The sequence below is a fragment of the Pseudopipra pipra genome, chromosome 10 (assembly GCF_036250125.1).
Source record: "Pseudopipra pipra isolate bDixPip1 chromosome 10, bDixPip1.hap1, whole genome shotgun sequence".
Classification (NCBI taxonomy): domain Eukaryota; kingdom Metazoa; phylum Chordata; class Aves; order Passeriformes; family Pipridae; genus Pseudopipra; species Pseudopipra pipra.
In genome coordinates this window covers 11,485,079-11,507,898 of record NC_087558.1, presented here as the reverse complement: position 1 = coordinate 11,507,898, position 22,820 = coordinate 11,485,079, and the positions used below count along the sequence as shown (strand labels likewise).

Genomic DNA, 22,820 nt, shown 5'->3' with positions numbered 1-22,820 from the left:
GCTACTTTCAAACTGTATAAAAAGCTACGGTGTTCCTTTGCTCAGTGGAGTGCACTGGGGAGAACATCTGCCCCTTTCGCATTCCCCGGCCATAATAAAAGTGCTTTTCAGATTGTTCAAAGGTTTCTTTGAATCACTATAGGTGTGCACTGGCATCCAAGGTCTGTAGCTACCAGCAAAGGTCTGGACAGCCTCCAAAATCCCTCCCCCTTACCCGAGAGCTGGTCCTGTTTGTGCTGCTGCCTTTTGTGTGTCCTTGCAGGAGAGCACTGATTTTCCTCACAGAAGTCAAAGCAGGTCACTTGGCAAAACACCTTTCAGGGCAAAACTTGGATGTGGGTTAGAAAGACAAGACACTCAAAGGCAGCAACGTTTATTATATCTCCCTGATGTTAGAAAAGCAGAATTCTGAACTAACGTTCCGCTCTACTGAAAATAATTGTTCAAATCTACTGAATCCACACCAAAATCACATAACAATGTTTGTGAAGGGCAGGAAATTTGTGTCTTGGGAAACATTCATGCAAATGCAGTAGGAGACAGCCTAGTTCACAAGGTCACAATAAGAGTGAGCCCTAATTACTGCTAGGGTAATTAAAAGTCTTTATGAACAAGGCTGATCAAGGCAGTGAGAGGATGTAATGTTGCATGCAGAAAAGGATAGCCATTGCAGATGTCATTGTTTTATTACTATCTCACTTGCCTGTATCAAAATGGGAAATCAATACCTATCTGTAAGGCATGAAATCAACGAAAAGCTTACCTACAGCATTTCACCGTTTTTCATAACCTGCAATCAGCTGGATCCCTGGCACACTGCACCAATCTGTGTGCTGTCAATGAAGAGGACAATAGGAAGCCCCAGTTCAAGGAGACACCATGGGGCAGGTACAGCAGGGAGGAAAGATGCGAGTTCCAGCTCTCAGCTAAGTCCCTGACTTTCCCTATGCCCTGGGAAATGAAGACTGAGGTGCCCAAACACATAAAAATACTCCTTGGAAGTTAGTTAAAATCTGGAGAAACCTAAAAAGCTGTTGGAACTGAAGGATTAAATGTTGGGCCTCAGCTGAAAGTAACAATTGAGAAACAAAGCCTTGGTAAGTCATCAATGGCGATCAGGAAGGTAAAATTAGTCTATTGTTATTCCTAGTCAGCTACTGCTTGAATGAAATGTAAGTAGATATTAAGGAAATACCTTAATAACTGAGCTCATCTGATATGTCTTTAGCCTTAGGGACTGGTTGTGATTTTGAAAGAAAAAATAAGTCCTGTATTCTTTCTGGGAGGTTTCTTGCTAATGAATAAACAACTAAACTAAAATGGATCTGCACTGTGACGTGGTAATGAGCAAATGAGGAGTGAATCCTGCAGTCATGAAACCACTGTCAGTATTAAATCAAACAGGGATTAACAATTAAATAACAACACCTGATCAAAACATCAGATAGATTGTCAGCAGAATTTGAATAATGAAGCAGTGCAGCACTGGACCAGTTGTTACAAAACATTAACCTGGCAAACCTAAGGGTTGCTGTGACCTCTTCCTAGTCCTCTTGTGCAGGTGATGGATTCTCAAAACCTATCGTAGAGTTTGGCTAGAATAGAAGTATGGTTAAAAAATTAACTCTTATTCTACACAGATACTGAAGAAGAGAGGTTCACAAGTGTTTATGCAATATTCTTTTATGCAAGAATATTTGTATGTATATTCTTTGTATGTCAAGTGTATTTGAGGAGGATGGACCCTGAGTTAAGATAGTATTTAGGGTATGCATGTGGTCTATTTGTGTACCCCCAGAAGGAGCACAGGGCTGCAGGGACTAATGAGACAAGTCCTTTATATTCACCCCTGATCCAGGCATAGGCATTAGATCCCAAAGTGCCCACTGAGTCACTGTTTGGTGTGTCCCACACATTGCAAGTCACAAAACAGCTCCCACTACCTTAAATCAAGCTGAAGACCACTAGGATGAAGGCCCGAAATTCTCCTCAACTACTGAACAGGAGAAATCAATGGTCTGGGATCTGCAATTACATCTGCATCTCTCCTTTGCTAAACAAGGAATAAGTCTTTGCAGCAAGAAATAATCTTCATGCTCAGAAAAAGCTATTTAAAACAGCAACAAGAGGCTGGAGGATGTGCCCGAGTGTTTGTGGGGAGGAACAACGTGCTGGCTGTATAGGCTGGGGAGGTTTTGATTCAGAATTTTGGTTCAACTGATGAAGTCTTTGCTCAGCAAGTCCTACCCAGGAGCATGTGTGTGCTGCATGAGTCGAGTTGAGGCTGCCTGTGGCACTGCGGCATCTCTCCTCCCTCAGGGAGGTTGAGGGAGCATTTGCCTCTCTGGGCAGGAGTGGGGATGTGGGCAGTGGAGCAGTCACTGAGCACAGCTCTGCCTTTAGGGTGTGTTCACCCTCCAGTATGTCCCTGAAGGAGCAGGGGAGCAGGGGCACAACCCAGGAACCAGACTCAAAAGTGTTCCCAGAGCTTCCTTGCCCCGGCAGAGCGTATCAGCAGCATCAGCTCTCCTGCCCCAAAACCCCACAGCAAACACATTTCTGATGTGACTGTGAAAAACTTAAAAAAAAAAAAAAAAAAGAACAACCAAGCTCTGGATGCAGTTAACAGGCAAAAATTCCTGTCACCTCTGATCTCTTTGTGCATTCTTGGTGAGATCCGTGAATTCATCACATCACTCATAACTCTTGTATTCCTTGTCTCCCAGAACCTTGTAAAAAAACCTCCATCGCTTCCCCTACTGTGTTTACATCTGTTCAATACAGCTCATCTGTTGGCAATAATCTGCTTTCAGTTGGACTAACACAAACAACTGCCAACCCAAGCAGCATGAACTCTGCAGGCACGAACCTCCCTCTCCTGGGCAGCAGCGCTGCCACGAGGGCTCTTGCTGAGATGGCTGCATTATGGTCTGGGCCCTGTGGAGGTGCTTGAGCCTGCAGCAGAGCCATACAGACCTGCTGTTGTCCTTCCTGTTCCAGAGCCTGAGTACTTCTTGACTAGGAGCTGTGTCAGGACTGGGTTATGTTCTAACGATGCTGATCAGTTCTGTGCTGCAGCACAAGATGCTGCTTCCAGGATAATCCATCAGAGGACTCACCCCTTCATTTTCCATCGTAGGGGCTATCAGAGGTGATATCTGAGACATAGCCCACTCCATCCTCAGCCATCCCATCCCCCTCTGGCCCACATAACATAAGGTTTTACTTCATATTCTCTGGGAGAAGAAAATCCAGTCTCACCACCAAGTAGTCCGCGGAGGAAGCCTACCTCTGGTGGTGCCTGAGTACCCATGGCTGTGCACACCCTGGTGAGACTCCACTGTTGTTTCTTCACTGCCCCTGAGCAGACACACCTCTGTGCTGAGAGCCTTTTCTCAACCTCCAGTGCCCGTGACCTTATGATATGGTGCCCACAGTAGAAAGGACTGAATTTGAACAGTTCCTAACAACTCTAAGAAAGCCCTGTCTAAGCTTCTCTTTCTTTTAAAGGCATGGAAGAATTTTCACATTCATTCTTAGGGAACCTGTTAAACTATAATGGGTTTTTGTCACCCACCCTAATGAAGACCTGGCTGATGCTCCAGCCTCATCCAGCCTATGGCAGCATGGATTGCAGTAGGTCCTGAACTGGATTTAAATATCTTTTGATAGAAAGGGACAACAGATTTTACTATCATTTATCCTAGTTTCTAGCTAATATAGACATATTGTCATGCACAAGGTCAGATTTTGGATCTTCACTCTCTTTGTCCAAGCAATGTCTTTACTAAGCAGGATGAAGCTGGCAATTTCCAGATCTCGGTGAGTTTAGAGCATCTGTAATGTACATTTTAACACTGACTGAGAAGGATTCTATTCTGCAGGGAAGAATGCACCCGGATTTGCAGTGTTTTCTCAGTGCAGCAGTTCATGGACCAAAGAAAGGGTCAGATGCTTAATACAACTCTTATCTTCTGAAGAACTCTCCATCTGCCTGTAAGAGAAGCAGACCCCCATGCTGGGTGCACAGGGTCCAGATGTTGGTCAGACAGTCAGTCCCTCTTTTTGACAGTATTTTCTGCTTTGTACATTCTGTTGATATGTTGCCAGACATGAAACAGATCCATCTCCCAGTCTGGGGCTCTTCATGCAGAACACTGTGGTCTGATTCGGGAACAGCTGATTTATCTCCTTGTACCAATAGTGTTGAGACAAATGCTGAGAGAGTTTGTGTTGGTTATTTCAGTCCATGCAAGCGGCCTCAGCACTCAAGAAAACAGGATTCCCTAAAGCAAGATCTTCTCAGAGATTACTTTCTTGAAGGAAGGCTTTTTTGAAGCTCTCATAATGCAAACATTGTAGCATACAGTAGATCCTTGAAATGTAACTACACCCGTATCACAACCACAAGAGCTTGGGTCTCTGTGAAATCCACTACAAATAAAAGCAGAATGCTTTCTGGAGCACCTACCTGCTCCTCACACTCTTGTGTCCACTGCATACATTTTGGCAGTGGCTGTTTGTGAGGATGGCAAATGCGCATTTGTTACGATGGTCGCAGCTGAGGAATAGCCTTTTCTCGAGGAGTAAGCAGGATGGAATCTTCCAGAACTGGTCTCTGTGAGGCACAGGGAGAGAAATGGGAACTGCTCATGTGTGCCTAGTGACTTTCAGCTGCAAAGCTTCATAATGCAGAGGAAGTAGCACTCCAAGATGTGACACAATAACAACATATTTTATGTCATACTTACACCTCAGGTCCCACCTGAAGACCTCAGTTTGCTTTCTAGAGATGCCTAAGACTATTCTCATTTTACAGCCAAAAACATTGCTACTGGGGATGAACAACCATCCCAAAGGATGTCCCTGAAGGACTTTCCCCACCCCGTGCACCTGTAGCACACCCCAAGCAATGGCTCTTTCTCTGAACTGTGCTTCAGCCCTGCCACGGTTCCTCACCTCTGAAGAGATACATGCAGCAGGTGAGCAGGGACCCAGATAAGAAACAGCCGAGTGACCCCGCCATGCCGAGCCAGCACGACCAGCCAAACTTGTACTGAATGCCCAGAAACACGTTGTGGAAGACCAGAGAGGAGCGCTCCACGTAGACATCAACTGCGTACCACACTGAGCCCGTGATGCCTGGCAGACCTGCAGGACAGGAGCAAGGTGCCACACAGCTCTCAGGTGGACAACGAGAAGATCACAAACAAAATCTGAAGCTATAGCTATTGTCTGCAGGGTCAGACTTCAGGATGGAAAGACCTTCCATGGATGGCAGGTTCTGGCCCCTGTTCAGCCTCAGCCTTTGGTGGATTCCCCCTGGCTCCTGCTGATATCAGCCACAGCACTGTCAGGCAGAAGCTGCACCTCACAGCTTGGCACTGCACACACCACCAGCATCGGCTGGCAGCACTCAGCTTTCCGCAGTAAAAGGCAGAAAGCTCCTCCCCTCTCAGTTTGTTTACCAACTTGTTGTAAAGTTGCTTCCAGAATTTAATTTTCTAATCTGTTTTGATTTTCAGAACTCTGATGCTGTTTGTCGCACAAACTTTGAGAATTGAATGGAAGATGTTTAAAAGAACCTCTCCAAGTGTTTTACATGCGCTCCCAGTAGCCTGGGTGAGTTATGTATTAAATCTGCTCACACTGAACAGAGGTAGCTGCTCAATATTGGCATGAAGTCAAATGAAATTATTTGGTACCTAGTCAGATATTTAATTTTGTATTAAAAATTCTCCCACTAGCTGTAACAACAAAGCATCTCAGCCAGTTGGGTATTTATCACCTAGGAAAGACAGACACGTTATTATCCTTTTATTAGAGATCAGCTGCAGAGATTCCAGGCTAAGTGACTTGCCCAAGGTCACACAATCTGTGGCAGAGCCAGGAACAGAACCAGGATGCCAGAAGTTTCTAGTCCTTCAGCAATTAGGTCTCTTTGCTTTATCAACAAGGCTGACTGCTTCACAGTAAATGGAAGTCAGTCAACTCAGAGCCAAGTCACCTGGTCAATACATGAACTGAAAGCAGATAAACTCAACTACATGCTGTTAGGGGCAGGTGGTGAACAGAGGAAGTTATACTGCACAAATAAATCAAGTAAAGATTCTTCCCCTGTGTTTACCATACAGAAAATCCCCAGCCTCTCTCCCTAAAATAAGAGACTTTAGTGCTTTCCCACATTGCTAAAGGGTTTCCTGAAGAATGGGGGCTCAGCAGGGAATACCTGCAAGGAGCAACATAACTCCAGACACCAGGCAGATGCGCAGCTTGATGAGCGGCTCATCGGGAAGGAATTTCACGCAGTCCAATCCCAGCACAAGGAAGAGAAATCCAAATCCTGCCAGGATATCTGCTGTGATCATCATGGCTCGGGTCAGCACCAGCTTCACTGCAGGACAAAAGCAGAGCGTTCTAGTTCACAGGGAATGGAAATGTAAGGGGTAATGGGGTCAGATCCTATGACATTTTTTTCTGGGGTGAAGTTTTCTCCAGCTTCCTCTGGGAGTAACACCTCACTGAGAAAAGAAACATGCCTCTAATTATCTGTCACTGCATAGAACAGATACTCTTTTAGTCTACACTCAGGTGTCCCCACTACTTGTAGAAACATCTATGACTCTTACATACCAGGGTGCTCGGCATAGATGGAGTCGTACTCATCGCAAGTTTGGATCCCATCAAAAACATTCGTGACACATTCCCACCACAGGCCACGGCATTTTGTACTCACCTGTGGATTGAGAAGATAAAGTTTAAACATCCACCAACATAGCAGATGGTCAGCTTAGCCCTTCAACAGAAATCCTGGAGGTTACATTGATGGCAAACCAGAATTTTTAGCTTGAAAAAGAGAGAAAGCAGCAGGATGGAGGACAAGGACAATGTTACAATATTTTCTGTGTACCTGATAATGTTTTTACATTAGAGGAAAAGAAATTCAGACTAGACATTAGGGGAAAAAACCCAAAGCCTACCTATTGTTAAGAATAAAAATTCTGAAGAAAATTTCTGGGAAGAGCTGGGGGGCGGCTGACCAGGGAGACCTAAGAGCAGGTTTGATCTCTCCTTGCCAAATGCTTGTCTAGGCTGAGCTGGGCAGGGCTATGGACCAGATGACCTGAGACTTTGCTGTCCATGCTCCCCTTACACCATCCTCCTGACAAGAAGGAGCAGCTCAGAGAGTAAGAGAGACGCGCAAAGTAGAGGTGTAGGTGTGAGCCCCTCTGCAGACACCTGTGCAGTGCCGCCTCCAAATGACTCAGCCATAAACACTGGCTGGAAAATGAGAGGCAGCCAGCGCTGATCCTGGCCCTGGGGCTCCAGGTGTGCTGCCAGCTCTGGGACCACGCGTGCCCAAGCCACAGTCATTGCTGAAACATCCAGACTGGGGCAGACACTGTAGTAGCATCATGGCTAATCGTCTCCACTGTCCTGAAGCCGTAGATACCATTCCAAGCCCAGCCTTCCATAAATCACTTTAATATGGGAGGTATTTTCATTACCAATGCAAATATGGCAACAAGCACAACTAAAACATTCCTGGAATGGTTCATACAAGGAGCAGAGCTAGTGTTGGTGCAGCTTTGGACTCCAGCCTGCCCACTGCTGCCAGTGACACCCACTGCAGTTAATGGAAGGAGAAACTCTTCCATCAAATGAGTTTCATGCAGGCAAAGGGGACGAGGCTTGCTTAGATGATGCAATAAATTAATTTTTCTTGCACTGTGTAAATCACAAAGCAGATAATAACATATCTCAACCACCTAATAAAGTCTTATTCAGGATATATTGAAGTCTGTAGCCAGCCACAATATTTTGTCCACAATAAAATGTCTGAGCCAAACAGTGCAGCTCCTCTGTGATACTGCCCTGTGGATCAAAGGCAAGTAAAAATTACTCACTACTTCAGACTGGCAAAAGAGATACTATTCATATTTGAATGAAAACAATCTACATGTTTTGTTTCATGAAGATAAAAAGCGCTTAAAATTTCTGAGAATTTCAGGGCATGTTTAATGAACGATCTCATAAAAAATGAGAATCAGTGGTAAAACAAACTGATTTCATTGTTTTTGTGTTTTTCAAGAGAACAGTGTCACGTAAAACAATTTGCCATGTGCGCATTAGATGTGTTTTTACTGTGGCCCTCTTAATGCAACTGCAGCTCCCCTCCTTTCTTAACTCACCACTGTTCAGGCTGTGCTTGAAATTAGCTTATTTTTATTAAACTACATTTTGTTCCACTTACATTTATATCATTTCATGTTCCTCCCAAACCACCACAGGCTTATTCATACTATTCTGTATTCAGCTAGTAATGTCAGTTACTTCCTTACTTGCTCGCATTAGTATTGTTTTTTAAATCTTACAAGCAGCATCTTCCTCTAAATTATTTATGAAGAGACTAACAGGATTCCAGGCTTTGTCAGCCTCCAAGCAAAACAGAGGTCTTAAGGCTCAACAATTATGATCATGGTCTAGCTTGTGAAATAACTCCCTTCCCAGATTAACAAAAACTTGATAAATGTTTTGCATTTCTTGGGATGTTTCAGTTGTCATCTACTCCTACTAGTGCTGATCATAGTCAAAGCAGGGATCAGCCCACCTCCATGCAGCCTGTGCACATACAGGGATAAATGTCTCATTGCCTGGTGCAGGAGGGTTGGGAACAGATATTGGAGTTGCTGCCCTGAGCCACTGCTTAGCTATTCTGCTTTCTGTTATCTGCCTTGTAACCTCCTTGATCAACTCTTTCTTCCTTCTGTTTTGTGCACCTGGTTGTTGGTCCTCCTGGTTGTTAACCTGCTCCCAAACCACCCTTGGGCATCTGCCCTTGTGCTGACAGTACAAATCTTCAGGCACATGGGAACTCGCTGCTTGAAAGGGGAGGGGGATCAGGGGTGGCTGGGGCATCATGGGGGGTTATGGATTTCTCCATCCCACGTGCACCGTGCTGGTAGCACTAATTCCCCATCAACTCTCTCACCCCATAGCAAATGTGCCCCAGCTTTCTTGGGCCCAGCCAAGGACTCCCTGAGCAGTTAAACATCTCTGCCACGCTCCTCATCTCCCACTTTGATTACGACAAACGTTGCCACAACCTGCTTTCCCTAAAGCAAGTATGCATGTAAAACATGAACTGCATAATGACTGTAATATATATAATTACATCCTATTCATAATGTATAATTAATATTAAAATAATTCTCATACAAATTAAAAAAAGGCCAGAACAAGCACACACTTCTCCTTCTGGGGAAAGTGGAGAAGACAAACATGAGAACGATGTTAGTCACAGTGTTTTACCACACTGTGAAAAGGTGCCAACATACGATGATTACAAGCCCAGCTCGAGAGTAAAACAGGCAGTGTTTAACAGTAGTGGTAATATTTATAATCCACCTGCAACAGGGAGTGCTCCTTGGGAAGCAGATTATGGGCTTTTTCCAGTACAAACTGCTGCAAAAATTGAGCCAGCCTTGTCTTGATGCTTCACAAGGAGTCATCAGCTTAAATCACTTTCTGTGTGGCCATAACCTGTTGTTTCTGAAGGGGAGGTGAGAGGCTGTGAGAGCTGAGCTCTGGCCAGGGCCCCTGAAGCCCCTCTGGAAGTGGCTGCTCCTGGTGCTCCCTGGCCTCTTCCTCCTGGGCTGCTCCTCTCCAGTGGGACCACAGTGAGGGCTTCATCCTCCCCATCTGCTGGGAGCCAGGGCCAAAACCAAGCAACCAGACAAGAGCCAGTAGCTACAGCTGCTGCAGGATGGAGTTCCCTTCTCCTGGAGTCAGAGTTGCCTGACTCACCCTTTTTCCAGCAGAAAACAAGAGCCATTGTGGACCCCACGACCTTTCTGGCCATGGACAGTCCACCTGCATTTCCCTGTTTAGAGAGGCAGTGAGTCATTAGGGTCATTAAGATCAGTGGTCAGGTATTAAGGCTGGGGGCATTTTGCTCCATTATTTAGTATTCACATCAGAGCAGGAATGTGAGAATAGTGGCTGCTAATAACCAAACTGGGTGTTAATGGAGCACTTCGGACAGCCCATCAGCAGGTGCCTTTGTGCCAAGAAGACAAGGTTACACAGCTTCAGGGTAATGGACTGGTTCTTTCCTGGACTCATTTTGCTCAGGAGCCGGGTTTTCCTCTTCTGATTTTCCTCACTATCAGATTCACTTGGCTTTTCTGATTTTACTGATATCTTCATCCGACTACAAACAATTCACATCTTCCTGAAAGAAATCTGAAATAGCTCCCAAATGAAAAGTGAAATCCCATCCAGCATCACTGGGTGCATACTATTTTCCCTGGAAAAAGCTCACTGAGCAGACATGTTGACCATCAGCAATTGCACTTCATTGGATCTGTGACCACCACCTCAGCATCTACAACCACCTTTCAGGGTAGGACTGACACTCAGATTATCAAGATTTCTTGTGGCATAGAGAAAAAAAAAAGTGTTTTTCTCGTAATCCGTTTTATCCTTCTTTCTTCAGATAATTCACCACTTCATGTGATGCATCTAAATGATGCATTGCAATCACTGAGTTTCTTCCTGATATATTCAGCCAAACTTTCTGTCTTGGAAGGTGTTTCACCTCCACTGCATAAGGTATCCAGTTTGCCAGAGAGCAGATTCCCACTCTTTGGATATGCAGCCCTTAAATGTGCAGAAATAGATGGCTATGCTGGGAAGAAAATTACAAATTTGCGGTACTGAGTGCTGCAGAAACAGTGATGATTTGGGGCCTGGAGTCTTTGGGGCACACCTTGCAGGTAAGGAGCAATCTTCTCCCTTATGTGCAATTTACTTTTGCCAATACCTTTCTTTAAAATGAGAGTGCTACTGTCTGCACAAGTTCAAGAAGATATTGAGTCCCCATGGCCCCCTCAAATTTCTGCTAGCCCTGTAACTCAATGGCTGTTAAGAAAAAGACAAAGAGCACAGTTGGACATGGTGGATGTTTCCACCAGGAAATCTGACCTACAGAATCAGAAACACCTCCAAAATATCCATGCAGGCTGGAGACACAGAATAACTGTACTCAAGTTCGTGCACATATAAAACTAGAGCCTGTAGAACTTTCCCAAACTTACTAAATGAGAGCAGAGTCTGGATAATAAAGCCTGCCAAAGAGAACTACACAAAATACCACTTTTCTCCTGCTCTTGCCACAGTAATTAATTTCATTTTCATCCACTTTCATCCAGTACAACAGGGGAAAAGCATATGAGAGTGGAGCAATGATACCAGGAACCAAACTCTCCCTAGGACATGTTGGTTTTGGTGATCAGGCTCTCCTCACCCCAATCTTACCTCCAGGGAGTCATCAGCATTCACCATCCAGCAGTCTGTCCAGGTAGATGTTATCAAAAACCCAGCAGAGAAAAAAGCAAAAAAGCAGCCCACATACTGGAGGAAAAACCTCATGCCAGCAGGTGCTCAGCACATCCAGGGGAGTGAGAACAGCAGTGCCCAGCCTCGTTCTTAAAGCTGAGGTAGAGACAGAGGCTCAGTGTCCCAGGTCACCACCACCCTCTCCCAGTGACCACGAGCAGCAGGACCTTCTCACTTGTGCAGATGCCATCTGTTAGTGATGGCTGTAGGGGCAGCGCTCTCCTGCCACGGGGTCAGGAGGAGGGTGAGTGCGCCCACAGGAGCTGCTGCAGCCAATCCGCCCTGCACAGTTACAGCTCTTGTCATGCCTGACTGAAGAGAAATGGGCTTGTGCAGAAGTGACATGCAGGTAAATGGAGTCCTTGACTTGCAGAGAAAGCAGGTATCATGGCAGGTTTTGTCAAAGTAGGGGTTAGAGAAGAGAATCAAAATTTGTTCTTCAGGGCGGAAGTTTTAAGCACTGCTTAGGGGCACACAGAAGAGCTCTCAGGTGCACACGCATGTTTAGTTCTGTTCTTTGGTTCATGCCTTAGCAAGAAACAACTATAAATTGTCTTGGTGTAGATCCCAGGTAGCTTGGTTACCATGCACTCTGATGCAGATCTAGTTCAATGCAGGAATCTACTGGAGAGGGAAGGGAAAAGGTAGCGGTCGTGGGCCTTCAGAGCCAACGCAAACCACCATCCCAGCTCAGATACAGAGCTCTACCTTCTGCATTTGAGTCAAATCTCAATACTTCTCATGCCCTGGGCTTCAGTTTCTTCATAGCATGAGTACAGCTCCCATGTGGAAATCTTGAAGTTTTCAATCCAGTGGAGGATTTTGGTTTGTTGGATTTTTCCCTGCTTGCTTACTGTGATTGCAACCTTCCTGTTCCCCTGAGGGATTCCCTGGATGATCAGGGATCACACAAGATGCCAGGAGCAGAAGGTCGGGGCTCTATAAGGAGTTTCTCTATGTCTCCTCTCTCGCAGTGCTAAGAAACCTATCAGGACTCCAAGAGCACCTTTCAGCAAGACCAAGGGAGAACGGGCCTAAAAATTCCTCCCACCCCAAAGGTACAAATGCACAGAAATCATCGCATCCTCAATGATCTTTATTTTTTAATATAAATAGAAGCAGCAAAAGACTGCCTTGAGTGGGCAAATCTTCAACACAGGGCAGAGGAGCAGATTCTTGCTCTGCTTTCAGCTCTGCTTACATTCGCTTATCCAAGCTGACCGTGTCTGTCATCTCAGTTTTCACCTCCAGATGGAGCCAAGCGGTACCTTTACAGAGCTGCTCAAAGCTTTCTCTTCTCCAGGATTTTCCTCCAAATACTGTAGCAATGAGTTTATTATTCCTACAATATGTAACCCATATAATTCCTATCATAACCTCGTGAGGCAGTTTTACTGTCAGAGAGAACAATTTTTACCTTTGATCCCAGGCTCACTCCATTCCTCAGAGGTCACACCATGGAATAGGTCCTCAGAACGTGCTTTGGGAGATTTAAGTGGAGAATAAAAGTCCCAGGTCATAAAGCCAGGGCATGCAGGAGACTCTGCTGCTTTAGCTTTCTGCTTTCTGTTTCCTAATACCATTTGTAGAAACTGCTTGTCTTGATATTATTATGTGTGTATGATGCTTTCCACTGAGATTTCTGATATCCAAATGTCTGTATAGGTCAAATAAACCTTCATGATTTTTACTTCATGGCTTTCTGTGACAAGGATGGGTTTGTGTTTTTAACAGTTCTGACCCACGGGGACACAGCAGCAGCCACACAGGTCCCATAAAGGATAATGGGTTTCATTAGAGACATATTAAATAGATTGCATTTATATGAGACAGGCATTGACAATATACATCATCTTCCTATACTTGTCTTGCACTGTATTCATTACCTTGTGTCTGCACCCATTTTTAAAAGGTATTTTAGTGGCAACTCAGAAAAAGTGAGCTCAGAAAAGGCCTGAAAAATCTGAGAGAGCCTTCTCACAATCAGAATTAGAGGTGTCAAGACCTGAGTTTGACAGTAACAAAGCCTGGATTAGCCAAGAAATGTATTATAGCCATATGACCCTCCCTGCCTTCTCATTCTGTCCTGTACCCAAATACAACCCTCTTTCAGAGAGGATAAGCCCAGCTGGAAAGAAAGGGGTCATTTTTCCTTACTTGGTATATGCTGAAAATGTCTCAATAAAAGCCTTGCAGAGATGGAAAGTGAAAATCTCCCAGAGGAGTAGGACCATAGCCAGAGAGGTGTTTCTAAGATTTTGTGATGGGCACATCATAATCTGCTCTTCCAGTTTAGCCCATCAAATGCCCATCCATGTCAGACCAAGCAGCAAACTCCACTAAGGGATGAAGGCAGCTTGTGAGGTATGAGTGCTGCATGTGCTTTGCTTCATCTCTCCATAGCTGTCATGGCAAAGTCTTGTTTATTTTCCATATGCCCAGCAATTTGTGTTGCTGTCCCAGCTCCAGCCACCTCCCTGTGTTCATCTTCCCTGCAGGGCAGGGCAGGAGAGTGACCCTTCCTAGAGCAGGATGCCGGTGCTTCCCTGACCATGAGTCACCGAGGACAGGAAGTGGCTCCAGCCATTTGCATCTAACTCAGGGCTCAGGAGCATCCTGGCCTCGGCAGCCGAGCAGGTCGGGATCCTCCAGTTTTCCCTGGTGTAAGACTGTTCCAGTGTGTGCAACACAACGCAGATGGTTTGTGATTTTTCACCTAACAGAGAGGCCAATCCAATATCTGGTCTTTCTTTAGGTCCAAACAGTTCCATGGAATCTGACGGAGTTACTGGAAAAAATACAATATTCTGTATTAAGTGGAAACTGGCAAGGTGCATGTTTAATATTCTTCATTTTAAATAAGTCCGCATCTTCTTGAATCAAAGTCTGTTGCAGTTTCTCATCATAGTCTGCTTTCCTAACTTACATGACAGATGTCCCCTCAGCTTTAGAAAACAGCTCTCCCAAAATAACCTCCCAATATGTCTTTATGTAGCCTAAAACCTGGCTGACATGACTCAGTGCGGCTTTCCAATGGATTTGTAGGCTGTACTACATATGCTAACTGTACTTTGACACTAACAAAGCATTAGAGTATCCTAATACTTAACTGTCAGAGCTTGGCCTTGTCGAGCTTTTACTCTGCATGGCATTGATGCAGCAAAACTTTGCTAATATAACAGCCTTATCACCTTGACTACACACACCTCCAGCTCAGCAATGAATGCACTACGGGTCAATTGCTTTTATTACTCATTAACACAAGGTGGTCTCTGCTCTCTGTTAAAGCCAAGCCATTATGCTGGAGAGAGAGAAACTACTGCCAGTCTTGGGATGACTGGTTGTCATCTGTCTACCTACATTCCATTCTTGCAGCAACACCCCAATGAGGTCGCAGTCCCGTGATCACAGAAGGATTGTGTTATCCCTTTACTTCCATAGTGTCTAATATATAGTCTGGCAGAGGGCCTTGAGCAAGAAGGAAGTGGTGATGCTTTAATGCGTGAAATACAGACCTCACTGCAAGCAGGCAAGCAGGCAGTGAGGTGACTCGTGTTCAGTGCCAGGGGCTTGTCCAGTGGGCATGGCTCAGGAGTCAGAGGTGACAGAGAGCTTTGGAAGGGGTTTCCCTAAGAGTTCTTCCTCTCCATGGGCTTGTCTGCCCAATCCTTCCTACTCCTCCCTCCTCGTTGTACCCTCTCCATTCTCCTGCTTCATATACCACCACCTGTGGCCTCTTAAGTGTCTTCATCTCCAGAGCAGTGCCCCTTGAACATGAGATGTGTACACACATGAATGACAGAGCAGTGTGTGTCAGCTGTAATGTATCACTTCAGCCATGTTCATACGGTCACAAACCCCTGGGATTTAGCTTGGTGTTAGCTCAGTAACCCCACGGAAAATATTAAGATTTCTGAGCAACCTGTGACTTCTCAAGCAGGTAATATATAGGATTAATAGAAATATGAAAGAAAAGGCATTTTCTAGTAGATATGATCTTAAAGGATTAAACTCTGTTTGTCTGTGTCTGTTTATACTATACACACAGGTATGATGCTTGTATGCAGCCCTTTAAAACAGCTTTTCTAATCACTCCAACAAACAAAATAAAAGCTAAAATAAGCATTTCAATGCAGTCTTTTCAGACTTTCAGAAATTTATTGTACTCAAAGTACTGTGTACTTTCTCTCAGTACAATAAATTTCGTTTTATGGCTGCCTGTGAAATCCCACACCTGGGAAACACATAATCTCAACTATGTATTACTAACCCCATTTTAGAGCTGGGGAAAACAAGGCCCTGACTAAGTGCCTTCAGATCGAGAGTGAGGAGTCACAACACCGCTCCTCTTTAACACCGGGGCAGGACTCTCTGCCTGGGTGTGGCAAGATCCTTATCAGAGAAAACATGTGTGACCACTCGGGTTTCCTGAAAGCAGCCAGAGAATATACGATGCCGTCACTGCATACCAGCTCCACGGGGCGTGTATTGGCAGAGGATCTGGGTAGTGGATCAGACACACCTTTTCTCGGCATGTCCCTAGTTCCAGTGGACAGCCCTCACCCCTAAGCACCCCGGGGGCTGTTGATGTCCTGCCACGTCCCAGCGGCGTCATCCTCATCCAAGCGTGCATTTCCCCGTATGAGCTTGAACTTTCCCGTGCCCCGATGCAAACGTGATAAAATGCAAGTGAAGCACAAGATCCGCACCACTATTACCTGTCGTGCGGGAAGGGAAGGGAGAGCAGCGTGAATACTTAGCTCTTTCCAGAGTACCAGAGAAAAGCACGGGAAAAAAAGTCCCGTGGTGGGAGGGGTTTGTACTGTCTGTGCTGCGGCCGCTCCTCAGGACCTCGGCTCACCTCAGCTGAGAGGGGCCGTCCGTGTGCTTCACCCTGCAGGGCCCTCCTGGCTGGAACCCACCTCCTCTTGTGACTCACTTCACAAGAAACATATGTTTCAGACCTCTGTGCCCCTCACTGCTACTCACCAACCTGCTTATCAGAGAGTGATGAAAGACCCTCCAAGAGACTCATCGAGGAGGGCATAAAAGTAACTACAGGGTTAGAAATGCACAGTCTGGTAACAGGATGTTTGATCTACTATGAAAAGCCAAGGAGGACAATAGATGAGGCTCAGGGAAAAGAGTTGCTGCTGTGATTCACAGACCATGAGCACAGGACAGTTTTGAGACCTGGTTAGACGAGCTGGGGTCGGGTTTGCGTACAGGATCTGCAAGGAGTTTCCCTGCAGAGCTCTCGTGCTGCAACTGTTAAAATCAGCCTGCCCACCTGCCTGTCCCCAGTTCCTCCCCACACACTCATTGTCCCCTTCTGTTTAATACTCAACATCCAAACTGCACATCGAACACTGCCCAGAGCTGATGCAGAGTGACCCCCAGGTCTGCCCCCCCCCCCGAGGCACTGTACCCTCTGTGCACAGATGGGCTCTGGAAAGGGGGAGAAGCCAACTGCAGACAAAGGCTCCTATAAGGCCACCCCCTCACTTCAGCACTCTCCTTGTACAGGTAACTGACAGAGATGGGATGGTTTTGCCCCTGCTGCTGAACAAATTAGCACGAGCAGGGCCCCTCATGGTTCACATACACCTTATCACTCTCTGCCTTCATCATGCAGGCAAGATGTGCTGTAGGCTGAAGGGCAAAAACACGGAGGAGGAGGAAAGAGGAAAGGAAAGGACGGCCTAGTCTTTGGCAGAATCACTAAGGAATGGGGAGACATGGACAGAGCTGCAGTCCTAGCCCTGGGACAGGAGACAACAGCGGATGATTCTAGTGCTCATCTCACCCAAGGCATTTATACAGGGAGTGTCTTCAGAGGCCTCCCCTCCCCTCCCCTCCTCTTCCCTCCTCTCCCCTCCCCTCCCCTCTGTCCTGTCTGGTCCTGTCCTGTCCCTCACATGGGAGCCTCTCTGTGCGCGAGGAGAGGAAAGCACAACATGTCCTTTCCCTCTTTCTCCTATTCTGTCTGTGTTCTGCCCTGGTGGTCCTGGTTCATGTAGGGTCCAGTTTCTGTTCTTTATGGAGATGTGCTCCTCTTCATCCAAGCTCTCCTATCATCCCTCTGCCTCCTTCTGGCTTAGGCTTCGTTTTCACCTTCTTTGTCAACAGCACAGGGTGTGGGCTCACCAGAATGCTCCCTAAACACTCATCAGCAAAGCTTCTGTGTACATCGGGCTTAAGGAGGAGTTTTCATGAGCAGAGAGACACAGCTGTGAGAGAAACACCCCCAGCCTCTGACCTGCAGCCAGATAACTGGAGTTTTAAACTCCCTCTGGGCATTGAAATATGACCTTGGATTGCCAATGTGTTCTCCCTGTCCTAACGATAAAGGGTGTGTTAGAAAGTCCCGGGAAAATCTCCTTCCCTCCTCGTCCTCTGCCTACTCACATGAGCATACACAAGCTCTGCTTTCAGTGCAGATGGGTCTTTCACTTAGCAAAGGCTTTTCAAGAGTTTCATTCCCATATAGGCACTAGAGTAACTGGCCACATTTAAATACTTCTTTAAGTGCTTAACCCTGATCCAGCCATGTGTTTCACAGCAGCAGCTACTGAGTGCTTCAGAAATACCTGGCTCTGATTCTGGTGTCTTTAAGAGGACTGAAGCATATTGCCAATACTTACAAATCCCATCTTTCTGCTCCTCTCAGTTTCCAAAGACAATTCTGTGATGGAAGAGGGTTGTACAGAGTCAGCATGTCTGTGAGGATGCTGAGTAGTTGTTAATTGGTTCTGGTGTGTCGTAAGATTTTCTACAGCACAGTAATCATTGTATCTTGAATTGTTCCAACATCCAAGGATATCACAAATAGCTTCAGTCTTATTGATCCCCAGAGGAATTCCTAGCAACATGTGAAAGGGACTAAGTTCAGCAACCCAAAAAAGACCTGAAACTTCATCTCCTAACGTTTACATTGCCCCTAACAGCCTGATCTAGAAATCTTACAAGAGTTTGTGGTGGAGCCTTTCTAGGAAGGACATTGGATCACTTTGTTTTCCCAACACCAATTATCTGACATGTCATAAGGGCTTAGGAAATGGATAGAGGTTGTGATCCAGGCACAGAAAGGTGAGACATAGCCATACCCTGGGATGAGAATCTTTGAGTAATTTCTAAAATGCTGAATACAACTTGGGCTTTTCCTTGACATGAAGGTTGCCCCAAAACCAGACTCACAGGTACTTGATCTTGATGGCTCACTTGCTCGGTGGTTGAGCAATGTAAATGGTGGTAACTCTGACTTCACAGAGGTAACTCTGTCTTCAGTACTGTCTGAACATCAGTTCCTGTGGAGGACTTCAGATCTAGTCATAAGGAATCCTTCCTTCTCCTATCTCTTTCTAATATCAATCCATTGCCCTCTCCTTCCTTCACGTGATTTCAGGAAGAACAACCTGAGGTTATTCCAAAGAGAAAAATTTTTCAGTGGTGATTCTGCAGATGATCAGATTCTTGTCAGTCTCAGGAATTTCATTCCATAACTAGGTCATGAAGCTTATAAATGAGCACAGCCATCAGCTACCACCAAGTTTCTGGTGGACACTTGGTGAGATTTGGGTAGAAATGTGATTCTTGCTTAACTGGTCCTGGAGGATCAGGACCAAGACCTTGGAGGCATCAGGAACATGGTGAGAGCAAACAGGATGGCTGCATGCCAAGGGTTAGGTCTTCGCAGAGCCCATTTCCCGAAGGATCTGAGAGATGTTTTTCTAACTACACTTAGAAAACTCTTCCATGGATAGTACTAGGGATGAATTTTATCTTGTCAGGACCTTGGTGCACCTCTCTCATGGCTTATGCACTTGAGTATGACACTCACACACGTATGGATCTGCCTCTCTCTCAGTCAGGCCTGGGTCTCACTTATTCTCGCTGCTCCCCCTCTCCTGCCCCGAGACTCTGACAGCAGGAGCTGCTGTGCTCCATGTTATCCTAGTGGCCACACTTTGTGGTTGGCCCTTCCAACAAGGCACACTCTTCACCTGCCACTTCACTGCTGAACCTCTTCCCTAGATGCCTCACCACACCTGTCCCATCATCTGAAACCATGATTAGTTTCATACATTTTGAACATGACATTTGTTGATATGATGTAGCACTACCTTCTACCTACAGCATGTAGTAACTCCCTGCTTTTCCCACCACTACCTCTCTAGTACTATGAAACTCATTGTTTCCAGTACTTTGATTGTGTCTGACTTTTGTTTTCTATCTGGCCTCTGGTACAGAATGTCCAGTGAAAGAACAATACTAAAATAGAAAAATCGAAAACAAAATAAATCCTACCATGCAGTTCAAATTTCGTGGCCTTTAAGGGATGGGTTTCATACCATGGAATCTCTGTCAGAGCTTCCAGTATCACTTTGGGAAACAATATGTGAGCAGCCAAGTGCAGGACCACCTTTATTTCTCAGCAGCTCACTGCCTTGCACAGGCAAGCCTGGTGATCTGTGAGCTGTGGGTAATGACACACACAGTGCAGCTTTACACATGCCAAAACCATTTATTTACAGACCAGAAAGATTTCAGTGTTCTGGGGCATTCTGAAGCACAGTCTTGGGCCTCGCAGTCATTTGTAGGTAGCTGACTCAGGAGAGGAGAAAAAACAAAGGGAACAGGTGAAAAATGAGAAGCCGGGGAGGAGACTCAATCCCTTTCGGAGCCCTCAGCAGAGGGTGGTTTGGAGGAGAAGTCAGAAGTTCAGCCAGCCTCACACAACTTCAGTGTGTTATATATAAGCACATTTTAACTACAGCCAGATGAAATCCATCATGTGAAGAGTAGAATGAAATTACTTCCAAAACTGTAACTTTATTACAGACAGTGGGGAAATGTGAATGTTTGAATGACTGCAAGAAGAGGGTTGATAATTAGCTTGGTTTATCTCCAGCAGATTAGAAATTCCAGGTCATGTCTGCTGACCAAACACAAAGAGGTTTATGCTGTTTCTGTCCCACAACATTTGAGAAGGAATAATTCATACAGCCCATTTAAAATCTTACTTTCAGAATATATTTACTGTGTGTAGTCAGTATCAAATAAGTCCTGTCAGTCCCTCTAACTGATGCTGCCTCCATAAAACACAAATTTCAATACCAAAGAGGAAATCTAAGCTTTCCTCCTGGAAATGGAGATTTCAATTCAGCTGTGCAGGTAAAAGCTCTGGTTTTGGTGTTGTTCACTCTCCTGTGGTCTTTTAGGCAATAAGAGTAATTTGAAGGAGGTCTTCGGCAACAAGCTTTTTTTAAAACTTTTTACTGAATGGCAGCCCTGCAGTAGGGAGCAGCAGATGAAGGGCTAAGCTTTCTTTGTGTTGCTGTGCTCTGCAGCCCTGCAAGCTGTGATCTTTGGCTGCTTCACCTGCTACCATGGTCAAACACAATGTCTGCCCCTCACTGCAGACTGGGCTGGACACAATCCTGACTAATCCCAGGGAAGATTTGCAGCAGTCTTAGATCCTCCTGACATCTGGGCAAAGACATGTGGGTGCTGCCTGCAAAACTGCTTGGAGCAGGGGTGTTTTACCTGGATGGAGTAAGTGGGAGAGAGAGAAGAAAAAGCAGCCTGCAGATAAACAAGAAAGTCTTTTTAAGTTTTTTTCTAGACAAGGTAAACTAGAGCTAAATGCATGCGGTCCCACCAGTCTGCCCTTTTCCTCTAGAACCTTTGGGACATCGAGTGAAACACCAAGCCATAGGGTTCAAAAGAAACCAAATGTTGTACTTTCTTGTAAAGCACAGAATAAACCTACAAAACTCCTCACTGCAGAATGCTGCAGGTGCCAGAAGTTTCAAAAAACAAACAGCTGAATTTACAAAAAAATAATTGAGTGTGAAAAATTAAAGTTGAAAGTACTGGTATTGGCTCAGGATATATTCAGACATGGATCACATTTTGGGGAAGGGTCACTATGTGCTTGTGTTATTCCCTGGCTCTATGACTGGCTGCCACCAGAAACAGTGGGCTGAGGTGATGTTGTCTGGCCATTCCCATTTTCTTGTCCCATTGAAATCTTGTGCCTTCACTCTGAAACCAGGAAAATGCAGCTGTGCCTGCTCTGTGCACCTGCTCACACTTATAATAACTTAGAATTAGATTTTTCCCCTAATACATGAGTTTTAGTTCAAGGGTGAATTCAGGGCAGCCTGGGGGCCAAGTTTAGGGGATATGAGGACAGAAAATTACATGTGAGCCTGTGCTCCCCAAACATGGGCATTGCATAGTGAAACCTTCCCCGAGAAATGTCTGAAAGAAGAGGAAACCAGGCTGCTCACCTGCAAGTCCTGGCAAGTGTTAAAGCTTGTTTTTGCCAGAAAAGGAAACAGGTATCGTTTACTACCCACAGAGCTCAGATCTCTGCTGAGTACAGTGGCGAGGCTGCTCTCTGACTAACAACCCCCAAAGGAGCGACATGACCAAGGTGTTAGGCATTTGGCCTGTGCAGCCCAGGCTGTTGGACACGAGGACAATCTCTGTGAACAATTAGAGGAGTCTGTCTAGCTGCAGATGGAAACATTCCAGTTTGATTTCAGCCACTCTCTATGCACATGCCTCTTCTCACTTGATCCTGCTTTGTAAAGGGACAAAAAAATTAATATTCACATGTTTACTTAAGAACAGGCCAATTGCTAAGAACTGTCACTAGTGGAGTACCTTTAGCCTAGAGAATACAGAGGAGATTGCAACATCTTGGATAAACCCAGGTCTTTCAGCTGAGATTAATGATCTGAAGGAATGGTATTTCCCAAAGTCAGGTAGGAAAAGTAGGTGAAAATAGTGTGAAAACTCTCTGGAACTTCCAATCAAAAAAAAAAAAAAAAGAGTCTTAAGCAGAGGAAGAGAGACGGTGATTATTGAATAAAAGGAGCATTTATTTTGCCCACTGAAGCAGCACAGAAAATTATCCAAATAAAAGAAATAAGATATTTCATGTCTCAAAGAAAGGAAGGAAGTTCAGAGGAGGAGACTAGATGCTCTTAGGAATACTGTAAAATTCACTGCAAATTCCAGAGCACTGAGAACACTGATGAGTGATGAAGGGGAAAAGTATAGTTTCAGTGTTTATCTTAAATTCCTTGTGATGATTCGACAGAAATAGTTGCTGGGTTTTGAAATCTTTCATAAAATGTGAGTAATAAGTATCAGCCTCAAATTGTTCTTAGAAAGCAAAATATGAATTAGGTGTTCATGATGCTGGCACCCTGTGCATGAGGGGACTATGTATGGGTTGTCAGGGATGTTCAGTGGTCAAAGAGACAGGAGCAACTTGTCTTCAAACTCTCATTTCCACAAAGCAAGATGCAGCCACTGAATTTGTGCCTAGAAGGTGTGCACAAAGGCACAGCTATGCTGCAGTCTATGAGGACTGTGGGAAGTCCAAGAGCACATAGATGTATGTC

The 22,820-nt window shown here is 45.3% G+C and overlaps 1 protein-coding gene across 1 annotated transcript; it reads right to left on the bottom strand.

Moving 5' to 3' along the window:
• Nucleotides 1-365: 365 nt before the first annotated feature.
• Nucleotides 366-11,710, bottom strand: CLDN16 (claudin 16). Its single transcript, XM_064666217.1, has 5 exons — nucleotides 11,320-11,710; nucleotides 6,634-6,736; nucleotides 6,230-6,394; nucleotides 4,960-5,151; nucleotides 366-4,618 (listed from the first exon to the last, which is right to left on the bottom strand). The coding sequence occupies exons 1-5, from the start codon at nucleotides 11,431-11,433 to the stop codon at nucleotides 4,479-4,481; spliced, it is 714 nt and encodes a 237-aa protein (XP_064522287.1). The 5' UTR covers nucleotides 11,434-11,710; the 3' UTR covers nucleotides 366-4,478.
• Nucleotides 11,711-22,820: the final 11,110 nt, after the last annotated feature.

Excerpts from the sequence above, each read along its gene's own strand:
- CLDN16 (XM_064666217.1), bottom strand. The coding sequence starts at position 11,433 with ATGAGGTTTTTCCTCCAGTATGTGGGCTGCTTTTTTGCTTTTTTCTCT. Across the intron at positions 6,737-11,319 it reads ATGCTGATGACTCCCTGGAG|GTGAGTACAAAATGCCGTGG; the intron begins GTAAGATTGGGG and ends CTCAATCCACAG. Across the intron at positions 5,152-6,229 it reads AGTTATGTTGCTCCTTGCAG|GTCTGCCAGGCATCACGGGC; the intron begins GTATTCCCTGCT and ends CCTGTCCTGCAG.